The 17,087-nt window shown below is 42.6% G+C and overlaps 1 protein-coding gene across 5 annotated transcripts in view; it reads left to right on the plus strand.

Annotated features, from left to right (window-relative positions):
- The window catches only part of C7H10orf88 (chromosome 7 C10orf88 homolog), a 34,721-nt gene extending 29,828 nt beyond the window's left edge, over positions 1-4,893 (plus strand). For 2 of the 5 annotated variants that reach the window (XM_073354151.1, XM_073354154.1), the window contains exons 6-7: positions 506-671; positions 3,190-4,893. In XM_073354151.1, the coding sequence (XP_073210252.1) occupies positions 506-671; positions 3,190-3,258 (235 nt within the window). In that variant the 3' untranslated portion in view covers positions 3,259-4,893. Of the gene's footprint in view, positions 1-505; positions 672-3,189 lie in introns of those variants that run through there. The other 3 variants (XM_073354153.1, XR_012160059.1, XM_073354156.1) reach the window with 3 other exon arrangements.
- Positions 4,894-17,087: the final 12,194 nt, after the last annotated feature.

The raw sequence follows: 17,087 nt of genomic DNA on the forward strand, positions 1-17,087 counted from the left end.
AGAGGCTTTGAAAACCAGTTTCATGACTGGCCAGGCTTCAGTGTGACAGTTGTGTGTGTTTCTCCTTGATGCAAACCCGCCCCCTTTGCTGATTTTAATTCCCTGTAAACCAACCACCCTCCCCCCTTAAAAATAAAGTAACTATTGTTTAGAAACCATGCATTATTTCTTTATTAATTAAAAAAAAAAGAGATAACGGACAAGGTAGCCTGGGTGGGGTGGGGGAGGAGGGAAGGACAAGGCCACATTGCTTATTGTAGCCACACTACAAATCAGACTGTTTGAATGACAGCCTTCTGTTGCTTGGGCCATCCTCTGGCGTGGAGTGCCTGGGTGCTTGGAGCCTCCCTCTGCCCCGCGTTCTTGGACATCTGGGTGAGGAGGCTATGGAGCATGGGGAGGAGGGTAGGCGGTTATACAGTGGATGCAGCTGGGGTCTGTGCTCTTATTGGCTTTCCTGCAGCTCCAACAGATGCTTCATAATGTCCGTTTGCTCCCCCAACAGACTCTTCATCATGTTCATTTGCTCCCCCATTAGCCTCAGCATCGCGTCCTGCCTCCACTCTTCGCGCTCACTTAATTCTTTCCTGGCCTCTGCCACTGGATGCCTCCATGCATTAAGCTGTGCCCTATCAGTGCGGGAGGACTGCATGAGCTCAGAAAACGTCATCGTAAGTGTTTTTTTTTTCGCCTTCTAATCTGCGATAACCTCAGGGACTGAGATGATAGGGGGAGTGTAGAAACATTCTACGCTCTATGATTCTGTGGGGACTGCATGTTCACCTGTGCTGCTGAATTCGCCACGCTGACCAAAGAGGAAATGAAATTCAAAAGTTCCCGGGGCTTTTCCTGTGTAGCTGGCTAGTGCATCAGAGTTCAAAGTGCTGTCCAGAGCGGTCACAATGGTGCACTCTGGGATAGATCCCAGAGGCCAGTATCATCGATTTGTGTCTGCACTACCCCAAATTCAACCCAGTAAGGTCGATTTTAGCGCTGCTCCCCTCGTCGGGGAGGAGTACAGAAGTCAATTTTAAGAGCCCTTTAGGTCGACAGAACGGGGTTGGTTGTGTGGACGCAGTCATTTTTAAATCAACCTAATGCGGCTAACTTCGACCAAACCCCATAGTGTAGACCAGGGCTGAGACACAGTTCGTGCTAACACCAAGGCTATCCTAAGGTATGTCAGACATTTGAAAAGCAAAGTCTGGATATATCTATGTGAGTGTAAGCAGTGTCAGGCTGAGCTCCACCCTGACATCTGGTGGTGAGGTGTGGAAAGTTGTGGAAAAGAACTTCAGGGGCCGATCTCATTTGCATAGACACACCCACCCCGCCTAGAATGAGGCCATAGCTGCACAAATGGTCATTTTGGCTGCTGTGGGATCCCCAGTGTCTCTGTTATTGGGGCAGGAAGAATAAATTATTATTACCCTGATTATGGAACTGTGCTTGGAACTGTACTTGGCCTTTTGTTATGATGGAGGGACTCTCCATCACCTAAGTAGCACTCGCTAGGCAAGGGTCATGGGTTCCAAAACTGTGAATTGAGACAGGTTGGGGATAAGTATTAATGCTTGATGGTATGGGTCCCTTGGTGAGGGTCTTACATGCTAACTGCACTTCCTTCTCTCTTCACTGAACTAATTTTGATTCTATTAGGAGTCTAGTATTGTATAGTATTGTAGTGTAGTATTGTATCTTCACTAGACCCGCTAAATCGATCACCCATGCATCAATCATCACTCATGGATCCCCCGGTAAGCATAGACAAGCCCTCAGAGCTCAGTGTAGACTCAGGCTTGTGGGGCTCGTGCCAGAGCACTAAAAATACCTGTGCAGACATTCGGGCTCAAGCTGGAGCTTCAACTGTGAAGCCGAGGGTACTGAAAATTGGAATTATTCTTCCAAGTCACTTAGATACTTTTGAAACTTTTACCCAAGTCTATGAAGTTCATTATGAAATTATAGGCTACTCTTTAAACTAACATTTAAAATGGATCAGGTGTAAAAGTTTAGCAAGGCAAAGCTAAGGAAATACTTTCAAGTTGTAATGGGCTTCTCTGTGGTAAATGGAGGAGCTGGTAACACAAAAAGAGAACAGAAAAAAATGAATAGGTGATGGAAGAAGGGCAGGAGCCAGGGGGAAGATAAGAGTGGGCAGGGAGCCAGGCACGATAGACGCAGGAAAAGGGACGTGGACAGTAGTCGAGGGGATAAATATTGAAGGAACAGGGAGAGACTGGGGCAGGGAAAGGGGCAGAAGGGTCTGAAAGCACTACAGCAAGTTCCCCTCTAGAATGTGGAATGGAACCCATTATTCCTGAGCATTCTCAGCATTCTTCTGTTGTCTAGCAAATAGCTGTGAAACATGCTGACAAAGTGTGTGTCCTCATTTCCTCTAGTGGCAGTTCCACATAGAAGATTAAAGCCTAATAGTGCTACCACTTACTGCACTAGAGAAGTGATTAAAAGAAAAGTAAAAATTATCCATCTACATGGAAAGAATCATTTCTAAAATTTTGCATTTTTGGTTATGGCTGAGCTACTTTAGGAAGCATGAATGAATGGCATGTGGTCCTCCCTTTTTATTTAACTGTATAACGTATTTTTTAACATTATGTTCATGCTCTGATTGTTCCCTACCTTCATTAGGTGTAGTCAGTGATTCTGGGGTAGATATTGCTCCAGTGTTCTCTGGCATGAAAGTGGATGAAAAGGAGTGATCTCTTTCCAGTGTTGTGTAATCCACAGCTACTGTTAGAAAGATGAGGAAAGAAATTAAGAGAAAGAACTAGTCATGGCTCTGAGAACTGGGGGTATTGGTTAAAAGATTTAAATTTAATGTTTTGTGGAAAAATGAGTTAACGCAGTAGCCTTCCGCTTGTGCAGATGTGGGTCAAAATTGTATTGTAAAGTTAATAATAAAGTCCTATAGAATTGAAATTAGGGAGCTTTTGTCATTGACATTGTTGGTTCAGGACTGGGTTCTTAAGGAGCAAAGGTGGAAGTGAGTTAAAAGAAATTAATTAAAGCAAGTAAAAATTCTGCATGGAAGGAAGCACGGACAATCATACCTCCACCAGCAGAGAAACCCATGTAGGCAATACACAGCATGGCTAGCCATGTCAATATTCAACTTTGCCTAAGCATTTGTGATAGTGAGAGCAACAATAGTCAATGTTCTGTAAGTTTCAGAGACAAGTGGTCTCTGGCTCAAAAGTGGATGAAGAGGAGCTATCTGTTTCTGGTGTCGTGTAATCTGCAGCGGCTGTCAGAAAGTTGAGGAAAAGAGACAAGATGCCCATTTCCACATCCAGCGGAAAACTTCCCTTTCTGAATTGTGATGTCATAATGCCAAATTATTTCCTTTCTTCTACATATTAAAGCGGTCATGCCTGAGATCTCTATGTGGCACCATATGTACTTACCAAATGCCTGAAACAATTCGATAATCTGGTTTGTAGGGATATATTAATAAACTCTTTGAAGTATAATTCTTGCATGTAATTTTTGTGGGCAGTAATGTCCTAATTCTATGTCTTTTATTTTTCATGCAAATATTATTACTAATATCATTTCTTAAATTTTATATTTTTGGTCATGGCTGAGCCTGTTTAGAAAGCATGACTGAATGGCATCTGGTCCTACTTATTTATTTAACTGTATAACTTATTCCAGCCTTTTTCTTACATTATGTTCACACTCTGATTGTCCCTTACCTTCATTAGCTGTAGTCAGTGATTCTGGGGTAGATATTGCCCCAGTGCTCTCTGGTGCGGAGGTGGATGAAAAGGAGTTAACTGTTTCCAGTGTTGTGTAACCCACAGCAGCTGTCAGAAAGACGAGGAAAGAAATTAATAGATAGAACTAGCATCTAGTAATAGCACCTAGAATTGGAGTGTTGTTTAAAAGATTTAGATTTCATGTTTTGTGGGGAAAAAAACCTTTTGCTTGTGGAGATGTGGGTCAAAGTTATATTTCAATGTTAATTACAAATTATTATTTGATTTGCAATTGGGGGACTTTTGTCATTGACAGCATTAGTTCAGGACTGGATTTTTAAGGGGCAAACCTAGAAGTTAATATTGTAAGTTTATGCTCATCTTCTTTACCACCTATCATTTCAAAACACTGCAAAACACTGCAAACATTTTATTCTCTTTTCAAAAGGGCCCTGTAACTTAAACAACAGGTAGTGATGTGGCTCCATTAGAAAATGTAAAAGCATAAACAATAACTATCTGCATTTTATTTGGCTGAGTCTCTTACTGCTAGAGATATTGGGAAAACTCCCATTTATGTTTAATATTTCTGTCCTGCTCATGCATTGTCTCCTTGGTGGATGATTGTCTCATGTTTAATTTACCAAAAAATAATAAAAAAAAAATGCACCTTATACCGAGGTTAGAATGTTGTTTCTCACATTATATATATAGATCTTTTGAAGATCAGTTGTGTATCTTCCTTTGTTTAGTCCTCTGGTAATATCACTTGATTTAGTGAGTTCAAAGAGGAACATTCAAAATTTAGGTAGGGAGTGATAGAAAAGAGATAGAATGAGAAGACACTTGGCTCCATTTCTGGAGGACTGGTGACACAGTAGTCATTTGGGAAGTGGCAGAAACCCAAAAGACTGCAGAAGTTAAGAAAGAAGGCTGCAAAAAAAAAAAAAAAAATCTAGCAGAAAGACATTTCTAGATATTTTAAAGTACATACCAGAAATTATTTAAATGTTTTGCCAGATTGTCCTGGGGTTCTGTAGCCAGTATGTATTAATGCGGAACAATAAAAAAATAAAGAATTCTATAAACAGTCACTAATTAAAAAGCAATTAAAGAAAAGTAAAAATTATACTTGGAGAGAATAATTTCTAAAATTTTGCATTTTTGGTCACAGCTGAGCTACTTTAGAAAGCTTGACTGAATGGCATCTGGTCCTGCCTATTTATTTAACAGTATAACTTATTCTAGCATTTTTCTTAGATTATGTTCACACTCGAATTTCCCTTACCTTCATTAGCTGTAGTCAGTGGTTGTGGGGTAGATATTGCCCCAGTGGTCTCTGGCGTGAAAGTGGATGAAGAGGAGCTATCTGTTTCTGGTGTCGTGTAATCTGCAGCGGCTGTCAGAAAGTTGAGGAAAAGAATGAATAGAGTGGGGTGTTGGTTAAAAGATTTAGATTTCATGTTTCTATTCTGAGTAGAGTTTACTCTGTTTTTGTTTTCCCCCAAGGCTTCACTCTTCACTAAGTTATATTAATTCCACTACCAGTTCTCCACCTATAACTAAGAACCCCTTGTAACAGGGTGGTGCTCTTGCTCTGTGGACCGGCACACTTAATATGTGTTTGTCCTAAAATAGTAGGAGGTGCTGAGTGAGCCCTGCTATCTCACTGTTGCATGTGTAGCTGGTTAAACTCCATCTTGGATATGAGGGTGGGAGATCTAGAATGAGAGGGAGTGTCTCGTGTTCAAAATGAAATGTAATGAAATATTTCAGTGAATAACTTCTGAAAATAAATGTTGATCACTAGGTTTTTCAGAAATAGTTTTGTTGTGAGGATTCAAAATCCATTAGTTTTGATACATCGGACCCAAGGAATCTTTCTTCTTTCATTGATTTGAATTATAGTATTCTAGAGTATGTAGGTTTAGAGACTTCTTTTACTTCCTTGTTCTTCTCACTAAAGGAGGACAAACTAAGGTTGCATCTGAAAACATCTGAAGCCCGTAGCTCGATAAAAATATGGAACTACTTTATGTGCGGTCTAATTTGTGTACTCCCTTCTGTACCAGGAAAAATGACCACACTTACACATCACATCCAGCCAGAAGTCCACAAGGAGGACAACTGTAATCAAAACAACACAGTATGCACATACAATTTTGGTAACAGGATGCCAAATTAGGTGCAAAATTACTTGCACACTTTTAAAAAAGGCCCTGGATGATTTGAAATACCAGGCAAATGTAGGCGAGTGATTCCTTTTTCCTGGAGAATTGATGCCTGAAGTGATTTGCAAGCTGGTATGAATAGACTCCTCAAAATATAACTGTTGCATGTAATTTGTGTGGGCAGTAATGTTCTATTTCAATAATCTTATAAATAATATTATTTCTTAAATTTTGCATTATTGGTCACGGTTGAGCCTCTTTAAAAGCATGACTTCATTGATTGTAGGTGGATATTGTGATATTATTAAGATTGCAAGGCTGATTTTTTATTTAATTGAATTATTTTCTACTAAACTATACTAACACAGAGCTTCAACATTACTACTAACCCACACACAGATATTGAAAGCAATGGGGATTTGCCACTGATTTGATAAACACAAGCAGTGTTATGCCAGTTTAACAGTTATCTGCCTCTGAAACCCTTACTCATGTTGAGCAGCACTCACTTAGGTGAGTAGACTAAAGTCGATTCTCTCAAGCAGGTATATTTGTATGAGGAGGGGATTATCTTTAATAGGACCAATGAAGGACAAATCCTTTTCAGCTTGGTTAAGGGCTGAAGAAGCAGCCCCTCACTGTCAAATGAGAGTTGAAAGATTCTGATAATTATACTGAACCCAACTAAGAAATACCTGTTGATGCAGGAACTGGCCAGATACATGAAAGAAAATAAAAGCTCCACTTTAGTAGCTGTCACACTATTGTACAAACTGGGTAAAAGTTTTTCACATCTGAAGAAAGGCATCACATTAGGTTGGAGTGCTAATGTAAGACCAAGAGACCCTCGTTACCAGCAGGTGGGATCGAACCTGGGACCTCTAGAGCTAAGTGCATGAGCTAAAAGCCACATGACCCTTAGCTAAGGCTGTAGAACAGACTCATAAATCTCTAAGTGGTCTCAGTGCCACTAGAGGGGACAGAGAACCACAGCCAGGTGGTGTGTGGGTTACATACTTTCCCTAGCTGAGGAAGTGCATCCTGAGCTTCGGCGTCTTTCCAGTTGAAATCCCAGACGAGCCCCTACTTGCAACACTGACAGACCCCAGTCATCGGTGGGCGGGATTGAACCTGGGACCTCTAGAGCATGAACCTCCACTGCATGAGCTAAAAGCCACACAGCCCTTAGCTAAGGTTGTAGAGCAAACTCAATCATCTCCAAGTGGTCTTGGTGCTACTAGAGAGAACAGAGAATCACACCAAGGAGGTCTGTGGGTTACACTAGCTTATCAGAACTTTGCATCTGCATCCAAATCATGCCTTTATTTACATTATTATTAATTATTAAATCACAATAGTTTGGGAAATCCCATTATTTTACATTTTGTGCAACATGAATTATGCTCTTTTCACTCTCGAGTCATGGTCAATCTGTCTGGTGTGTGGGCAAAGTCATGCAAACCCCTCTCTGCGAGGAACCTGGAGCCAGCTGATGCAGCCTCAAAATTAGAAGTGACAGCCCAAGTGAGGGCTGAACCAAGCTAGACGTGTGATGCGCTGATTTACTCTCTGTGGCAGCCTCCCCTCCATGTGCCCAGAAAGGTGCATGCAGATGCTACTGTGGCCATAGGAGTGTATCTGGCCTTAGGTGCACATAACAGTCACAGATAAATAAAAAAGACAGGTACAGCATTTCAGTCTTATCACCAATATACACACCCAAATGACTGATTTCAGTCTGGCAGGGAAGGAACAGGGAAGATCTTTTCCTAACCCACAATTTGCTTGTCAGGAGTTAATAAAACACAACCCTAGCCTGTGTCTGATGGGTTCCATGCAAGGTCTGTGCTCTGTTTCTCTGCCCTTTCCTCACTGGTTCTGCCTCAGCCATTACTTAACATGACAATTCCCAGCGACATGCATGTGCCTGTTGACAGGGGTGGATTTACCGCAAAACATACCATACCCTGGCATTCTCCCAACCCCCCCAATGATGGCGGGGGGGGCATGGCCGGGGCATGGTGCTGGCGGCAGGAGCCGGTGCAGCGCCCGCAGGCAGGGGGGCCGGCCGGGGAAGGTGAGCAGAGATGAGCGCGTGGAGGCAGTAGGGCGCTCAGGTGGCCGCCGATGGAACTGTGCCCACCCCCCCACACACACACCTTCAGGTGGGTGTTCAGTGCACGCGGGTCTCTGCCTGCTTCTCTGGGCCAGCCAGTGTGGGGCCACATCAAATTCTGAAAAACCATCTGCGAAAACTGAAGCAAAATCCTTTGCAGAAAAGTTTGAAAAGTACGATATTGCTGTTTTCACTCTTTTGTGGAACTGTTTACTTCAAAGAATTAATGACATCAGTAAATCGCTGCAAAAGGTTGATACAAATTTATTGAATGCTTCACAATTGTTAGCCTCAGTTACAAGTTTTGTCATAGAAGTTCAAAATGACTATAGCTCGGTGGAAGCAGAGGCACTAACGTTAACAGAAAATATAGGTTCCTCTGATATATCTGAGGAGAAACGTAAAAAACCCAGGAAGTTATTTTTTGATGAACTTAGAGACAATGAAATCCATTTAAAAGGGAAAGAGAAGATAATCGTTGAGACAGTCAATGTTATTTGTGACACAATAATAGTGCAATTGCAGAGTAGAAGTGAATCTCTAAAGAAAACTGTTGACTTATTTTGCGTGTTTTTTAACAGAAGTATGGACAAAAATGCTAAAAGCCACTACGGTAAGAAATTAAGTGAATTCTACCGGGAGGACATAGACATAAATCTTCCTGAAGATGAACTGAAACATTTCATTCATTTTATGATGAGGTCTATGCTTCAAGATCACCAGTTGATTTGTGCAGACTTGTACGTGATGGTTTGCAGGCAATCTTTCCAAATGTAGAATCCATTCTGAAAATATTTAAAACAATAACTATCACAAATGCTTCTGGTGAACGTTCTTTTTCTGTATTAAACTGAGTTAAAAATTATTTGCGAAATACGATGAGTCGGGAACATTTGACAAGTTCAGCAATATTGACAACTGAAAGTGCCTCTTTACAAAATATTACTTATGATGACTTAATTGATGATTTTGTAAAGAAAAAGTGTGGAAAAAAAGCTATCTGAATAAATATTTTTTTTCAAATTGAATAGATTTCTTCAGAGGAAGTTAACTTTTATTTTTCCATTCATGCATCTTCTATACTTTTTATATTTACACATTTTTCACGTTAGGATAATGCAAATTTCATCTAGACCCGAAGTTCTCAAACTATGGTCCGAGAACTCCATTCAGGTGGACTGAGGAAAGGTTATGATGTTTTTTTTTATAAAGCGGTCTTCTCCAAAGCACTTTACAATAGTAAATAATGGTACAAACAATATTTGGAAAGATCATTAAGTGGTTCGCTGAGACCCTCAACACTTTTCAAGTGGTCTGTGAAAATAAAGTTAGGAAGAAAATGAAAATAAAGTAAGGTACCTTGATTGTTTTTGTTGTCTATTACTTATAATAGAGAAGGAGGAGGAAGAAAAAAAGAATGAAAAACGGAGGGGCAGAGGAGATAAGAGAGAATGTTCTTTTTCTTGGCTGGGTTGTGTTGCGGGGGCCCCAAAAATAAAGCTGAGCACAGGACCCCACTACCTCTAAATCCACCACTGCCTGTTCACATAATGCTGGGAAAACAACACTGGAATAGTTTCAAACCTGGGATGAGACCATTTGGTACAAAGCACATGTTGCATTGGTGCAGCTCATCTAAACTAGGAATTTTCGCCAGTAGTAATTTATGTAGTGGCACACCAGTGCAAAACACCCTAAAGTTGTAGAAAAGGGCTAAGGAGAACAAAAAAAGGAGCCAACTGTGGAATAATTCTCTACTGTCAAAATAGTATGAAAGCCAGAGAAGAAGAAAATGGCTTTACTTCTGCAGATATCTGCTCTTTCCATTGGAATGCAGGTATGTTTCTAAAGCAGTGGAGACAGGAATCCAGTACGTGCCCTCTGAAATAATAGGTAACTCTTTAAATTGGAATACAAACTTACATGTAGTAATGGACTCCTGTGTGGTAGGTGAAGAAGCTGGTAAACAAAGAAAGAAAACAAAAGGCAAAATTAAATATTTTACAAAAGAGACATTTCAATAAACATTGAGCTACTAGAAAAAATAAAGTAAAATTACATCTCAGGTATTCTATTACAATGAGCTAAATCATTTGCTGCTGTGGGGAGAACAATGTGATGGGGGCCTAGAAGAAGAAAAGAACCAAAAGGTTCTTCTTTGTTTCTTGCAGTTTAATTCCCCCTTGCAGAAGAACCAACGGTTCAACTCCAAACCCTTCAGAGCACACAGGATTTTAGGGAAACAGAGATTACTGGAGCTCACAGGCCTCTGTATGGAATATGCGGCAACATGGTACCCAGGGCTCATTGCAGTCACGTTGCAATGTACTTCCTTCCCTGTAGTTGCCCCTGGAATCGCCTATAAGGATGAGTTTCCCACTTGGAGGTTTGGATGTTATTCCTCTAAAATACATTTCAGGTAAAAATAATACAAATGCGAGTACCTGAGCAGATGACACTGGCATCCTCATGGTGAGCACAGTTATGTGTGCCCCAACCCTGGTGCGAGCACTGCCACAGAGAGGATTCGTTCCCTCTGCACTGCACGTCATCCAAGAGAACACTTCCAGAGCCTTCACCAAACCGGGCATTCGTGGGGGCCTCAATGGCCTGGCCACACCCAAGCTGTCTGCACACAACCTCTGCATCAGACATGTCCCAGGCATCATCACAGACTGTTCCCCATCTTCCATTGTAACGGACTTCAACGCGACCGGAACACCCGTTCTGTCCGTTCACCAGTCTCACTAATGGTCCTTGGAAAAACAGAGGGAAATTAATTTTCACCCAGCTCTTGAAATTTGGGGTTCTTTTCTAGTTATGAAGTTGGCTCCTGTGGTTTTATGAAAGTTACAAAGCGGATATTTTCCTTTTCCTAAAATTGTATATTATTTGCACATAAGTATTATAGTTTTGGCAACAACATTTACCTCTGCGGGTTTCTGCCATTTCACGGCAATTCGGGTGTGTATGCTGGAGAGAGGAGCCCAGTAACTGCACTGAGAAATTATGGGCGCCTCTTTAACTCAGGAGGGAGAAGATAAGAAGAAGACCATTATTGAAAGGACAGCTGAGAAAAGGCTTACCACTTGGAGGGGGCCCGTTTGTTGGAGGTGATGGAGCTGGCAATGGAAAAAGATAAGGACAGTCTTAAAAATGATTCAAGATGATTAAGAGCCATCTTTATTAGGTGGACATTTGAATACTTTTTATGACGTACAATTGCAAGAATGAAAGACAAGAGACATTCACAAACTAGAAGATAATCACCGAAGGAGCGTGAATGAAGAACAAGATATATTCAAAACTACAAACCCAAATGGAGAACGTGTGAGTGCTAATGTAGCGGATAGATTCATACCCTCAGTGGATTGGGCACACAGGGAGACCTGTAACACACTCTCAGCAGTGGGTTACCTACTTCTTCTGGTCAAAAAAGCTGATCCCAAGCATCGTCGGGCACAGCAATTGAAATTCAGGACAAGCCTGGTCTCACATGACAGCGTCCACCTCCTCAATACACCAGAGGTTGAAGCACAACCTCCAGAGCTAAAAGTACGAGGTGCTGAAGGTTGATTTTGAGACTCAAAAGGCTCTTGCAGGGGTTGTAACACACTCATATCCTCTGTGGATCGGCAGAGAGGAGGACACTTAACGAGACAGTGACCCAAGTGTTATGTTAATGCCAAAATTAAGTAAGTCTGGGCCAGGCAATTGGGGAAAGGAATTTGGATATATGGGAGATGAGCTTGTACCATGTGTCTTATTGCTCATTGCTCTGGGAAAACCCATTAGATCAGTTTCCGGCTTGGAGGAAACCTTTCCATGCTTCTCTTTACACCATAGAGTTCAAGTTCTTGATGGGGGACTAGGATTTCTGCACTCCCACTTGAGGAAAGTAAAGGAGAAATCCCAAAGACCGTTGAAGTCATGCGATGTTAACGGAGTACACGCCATCCTCCCAGGTCTTTGTATGGATCACTGGGCAACTGAGCTCCATCTGCCTACTTGGCAACATGACTTCAGTGAAGCCACAAACACACACACACACACACACACACTCTTGCCCTCAGATGGCTCAGGACCAATTTCTGATGGTGAGTTTCCCACTTGGAGGTTTGGATGTTATTCCTCTAAAATACATTTCAGGTAAAAATAATACAAATGCGAGTACCTGAGCAGATGACACTGGCATCCTCATGGTGAGCACAGTTATGTGTGCCCCAACCCTGGTGCGAGCACTGCCACAGAGAGGATTCGTTCCCTCTGCACTGCACGTCATCCAAGAGAACACTTCCAGAGCCTTCACCAAACCGGGCATTCGTGGGGGCCTCAATGGCCTGGCCACACCCAAGCTGTCTGCACACAACCTCTGCATCAGACATGTCCCAGGCATCATCACAGACTGTTCCCCATCTTCCATTGTAACGGACTTCAACGCGACCGGAACACCCGTTCTGTCCGTTCACCAGTCTCACTAATGGTCCTTGGAAAAACAGAGGGAAATTAATTTTCACCCAGCTCTTGAAATTTGGGGTTCTTTTCTAGTTATGAAGTTGGCTCCTGTGGTTTTATGAAAGTTACAAAGCGGATATTTTCCTTTTCCTAAAATTGTATATTATTTGCACATAAGTATTATAGTTTTGGCAACAACATTTACCTCTGCGGGTTTCTGCCATTTCACGGCAATTCGGGTGTGTATGCTGGAGAGAGGAGCCCAGTAACTGCACTGAGAAATTATGGGCGCCTCTTTAACTCAGGAGGGAGAAGATAAGAAGAAGACCATTATTGAAAGGACAGCTGAGAAAAGGCTTACCACTTGGAGGGGGCCCGTTTGTTGGAGGTGATGGAGCTGGCAATGCAAAAAGATAAGGACAGTCTTAAAAATGATTCAAGATGATTAAAAGCCATCTTTATTAGGTGGACATTTGAATACTTTTTATGACGTACAATTGCAAGAATGAAAGACAAGAGACATTCACAAACTAGAAGATAATCACCGAAGGAGCGTGAATGAAGAACAAGATATATTCAAAACTACAAACCCAAATGGAGAACGTGTGAGTGCTAATGTAGCGGATAGATTCATACCCTCAGTGGATTGGGCACACAGGGAGACCTGTAACACACTCTCAGCAGTGGGTTACCTACTTCTTCTGGTCAAAAAAGCTGATCCCAAGCATCGTCGGGCACAGCAATTGAAATTCAGGACAAGCCTGGTCTCACATGACAGCGTCCACCTCCTCAATACACCAGAGGTTGAAGCACAACCTCCAGAGCTAAAAGTACGAGGTGCTGAAGGTTGATTTTGAGACTCAAAAGGCTCTTGCAGGGGTTGTAACACACTCATATCCTCTGTGGATCGGCAGAGAGGAGGACACTTAACGAGACAGTGACCCAAGTGTTATGTTAATGCCAAAATTAAGTAAGTCTGGGCCAGGCAATTGGGGAAAGGAATTTGGATATATGGGAGATGAGCTTGTACCATGTGTCTTATTGCTCATTGCTCTGGGAAAACCCATTAGATCAGTTTCCGGCTTGGAGGAAACCTTTCCATGCTTCTCTTTACACCATAGAGTTCAAGTTCTTGATGGGGGACTAGGATTTCTGCACTCCCACTTGAGGAAAGTAAAGGAGAAATCCCAAAGACCGTTGAAGTCATGCAATGTTAACGGAGTACACGCCATCCTCCCAGGTCTTTGTATGGATCACTGGGCAACTGAGCTCCATCTGCCTACTTGGCAACATGACTTCAGTGAAGCCACAAACACACACACACACTCTTGCCCTCAGATGGCTCAGGACCAATTTCTGATGGTGAGTTTCCCACTTGGAGGTTTGGATGTTATTCCTCTAAAATACATTTCAGGTAAAAATAATACAAATGCGAGTACCTGAGCAGATGACACTGGCATCCTCATGGTGAGCACAGTTATGTGTGCCCCAACCCTGGTGCGAGCACTGCCACAGAGAGGATTCGTTCCCTCTGCACTGCACGTCATCCAAGAGAACACTTCCAGAGCCTTCACCAAACCGGGCATTCGTGGGGGCCTCAATGGCCTGGCCACACCCAAGCTGTCTGCACACAACCTCTGCATCAGACATGTCCCAGGCATCATCACAGACTGTTCCCCATCTTCCATTGTAACGGACTTCAACGCGACCGGAACACCCGTTCTGTCCGTTCACCAGTCTCACTAATGGTCCTTGGAAAAACAGAGGGAAATTAATTTTCACCCAGCTCTTGAAATTCGGGGTTCTTTTCTAGTTATGAAGTTGGCTCCTGTGGTTTTATGGAAGTTACAAAGCGGATATTTTCCTTTTCCTAAAATTGTATATTATTTGCACATAAGTATTATAGTTTTGGCAACAACATTTACCTCTGCGGGTTTCTGCCATTTCACGGCAATTCGGGTGTGTATGCTGGAGAGAGGAGCCCAGTAACTGCACTGAGAAATTATGGGCGCCTCTTTAACTCAGGAGGGAGAAGATAAGAAGAAGACCATTATTGAAAGGACAGCTGAGAAAAGGCTTACCACTTGGAGGGGGCCCGTTTGTTGGAGGTGATGGAGCTGGCAATGGAAAAAGATAAGGACAGTCTTAAAAATGATTCAAGATGATTAAAAGCCATCTTTATTAGGTGGACATTTGAATACTTTTTATGACGTACAGTTGCAAGAATGAAAGACAAGAGACATTCACAAACTAGAAGATAATCACCGAAGGAGCGTGAATGAAGAACAAGATATATTCAAAACTACAAACCCAAATGGAGAACGTGTGAGTGCTAATGTAGCGGATAGATTCATACCCTCAGTGGATTGGGCACACAGGGAGACCTGTAACACACTCTCAGCAGTGGGTTACCTACTTCTTCTGGTCAAAAAAGCTGATCCCAAGCATCGTCGGGCACAGCAATTGAAATTCAGGACAAGCCTGGTCTCACATGACAGCGTCCACCTCCTCAATACACCAGAGGTTGAAGCACAACCTCCAGAGCTAAAAGTACGAGGTGCTGAAGGTTGATTTTGAGACTCAAAAGGCTCTTGCAGGGGTTGTAACACACTCATATCCTCTGTGGATCGGCAGAGAGGAGGACACTTAACGAGACAGTGACCCAAGTGTTATGTTAATGCCAAAATTAAGTAAGTCTGGGCCAGGCAATTGGGGAAAGGAATTTGGATATATGGGAGATGAGCTTGTACCATGTGTCTTATTGCTCATTGCTCTGGGAAAACCCATTAGATCAGTTTCCGGCTTGGAGGAAACCTTTCCATGCTTCTCTTTACACCACAGAGTTCAAGTTCTTGATGGGGGACTAGGATTTCTGCACTCCCACTTGAGGAAAGTAAAGGAGAAATCCCAAAGACCGTTGAAGTCATGCGATGTTAACGGAGTACACACCATCCTCCCAGGTCTTTGTATGGATCACTGGGCAACTGAGCTCCATCTGCCTACTTGGCAACATGACTTCAGTGAAGCCACAAACACACACACACACACACACACACTCTTGCCCTCAGATGGCTCAGGACCAATTTCTGATGGTGAGTTTCCCACTTGGAGGTTTGGATGTTATTCCTCTAAAATACATTTCAGGTAAAAATAATACAAATGCGAGTACCTGAGCAGATGACACTGGCATCCTCATGGTGAGCACAGTTATGTGTGCCCCAACCCTGGTGCGAGCACTGCCACAGAGAGGATTCGTTCCCTCTGCACTGCACGTCATCCAAGAGAACACTTCCAGAGCCTTCACCAAACCGGGCATTCGTGGGGGCCTCAATGGCCTGGCCACACCCAAGCTGTCTGCACACAACCTCTGCATCAGACATGTCCCAGGCATCATCACAGACTGTTCCCCATCTTCCATTGTAACGGACTTCAACGCGACCGGAACACCCGTTCTGTCCGTTCACCAGTCTCACTAATGGTCCTTGGAAAAACAGAGGGAAATTAATTTTCACCCAGCTCTTGAAATTTGGGGTTCTTTTCTAGTTATGAAGTTGGCTCCTGTGGTTTTATGAAAGTTACAAAGCGGATATTTTCCTTTTCCTAAAATTGTATATTATTTGCACATAAGTATTATAGTTTTGGCAACAACATTTACCTCTGCGGGTTTCTGCCATTTCACGGCAATTCGGGTGTATATGCTGGAGAGAGGAGCCCAGTAACTGCACTGAGAAATTATGGGCGCCTCTTTAACTCAGGAGGGAGAAGATAAGAAGAAGACCATTATTGAAAGGACAGCTGAGAAAAGGCTTACCACTTGGAGGGGGCCCGTTTGTTGGAGGTGATGGAGCTGGCAATGGAAAAAGATAAGGACAGTCTTAAAAATGATTCAAGATGATTAAAAGCCATCTTTATTAGGTGGACATTTGAATACTTTTTATGACGTACAATTGCAAGAATGAAAGACAAGAGACATTCACAAACTAGAAGATAATCACCGAAGGAGCGTGAATGAAGAACAAGATATATTCAAAACTACAAACCCAAATGGAGAAATTGTGAGTGCTAATGTAGCGGATAGATTCATACCCTCAGTGGATTGGGCACACAGGGAGACCTGTAACACACTCTCAGCAGTGGGTTACCTACTTCTTCTGGTCAAAAAAGCTGATCCCAAGCATCGTCGGGCACAGCAATTGAAATTCAGGACAAGCCTGGTCTCACATGACAGCGTCCACCTCCTCAATACACCAGAGGTTGAAGCACAACCTCCAGAGCTAAAAGTACGAGGTGCTGAAGGTTGATTTTGAGACTCAAAAGGCTCTTGCAGGGGTTGTAACACACTCATATCCTCTGTGGATCGGCAGAGAGGAGGACACTTAACGAGACAGTGACCCAAGTGTTATGTTAATGCCAAAATTAAGTAAGTCTGGGCCAGGCAATTGGGGAAAGGAATTTGGATATATGGGAGATGAGCTTGTACCATGTGTCTTATTGCTCATTGCTCTGGGAAAACCCATTAGATCAGTTTCCGGCTTGGAGGAAACCTTTCCATGCTTCTCTTTACACCATAGAGTTCAAGTTCTTGATGGGGGACTAGGATTTCTGCACTCCCACTTGAGGAAA

The sequence above is a fragment of the Lepidochelys kempii genome, chromosome 7 (genome assembly GCF_965140265.1).
Source record: "Lepidochelys kempii isolate rLepKem1 chromosome 7, rLepKem1.hap2, whole genome shotgun sequence".
Taxonomy (NCBI): domain Eukaryota; kingdom Metazoa; phylum Chordata; order Testudines; family Cheloniidae; genus Lepidochelys; species Lepidochelys kempii.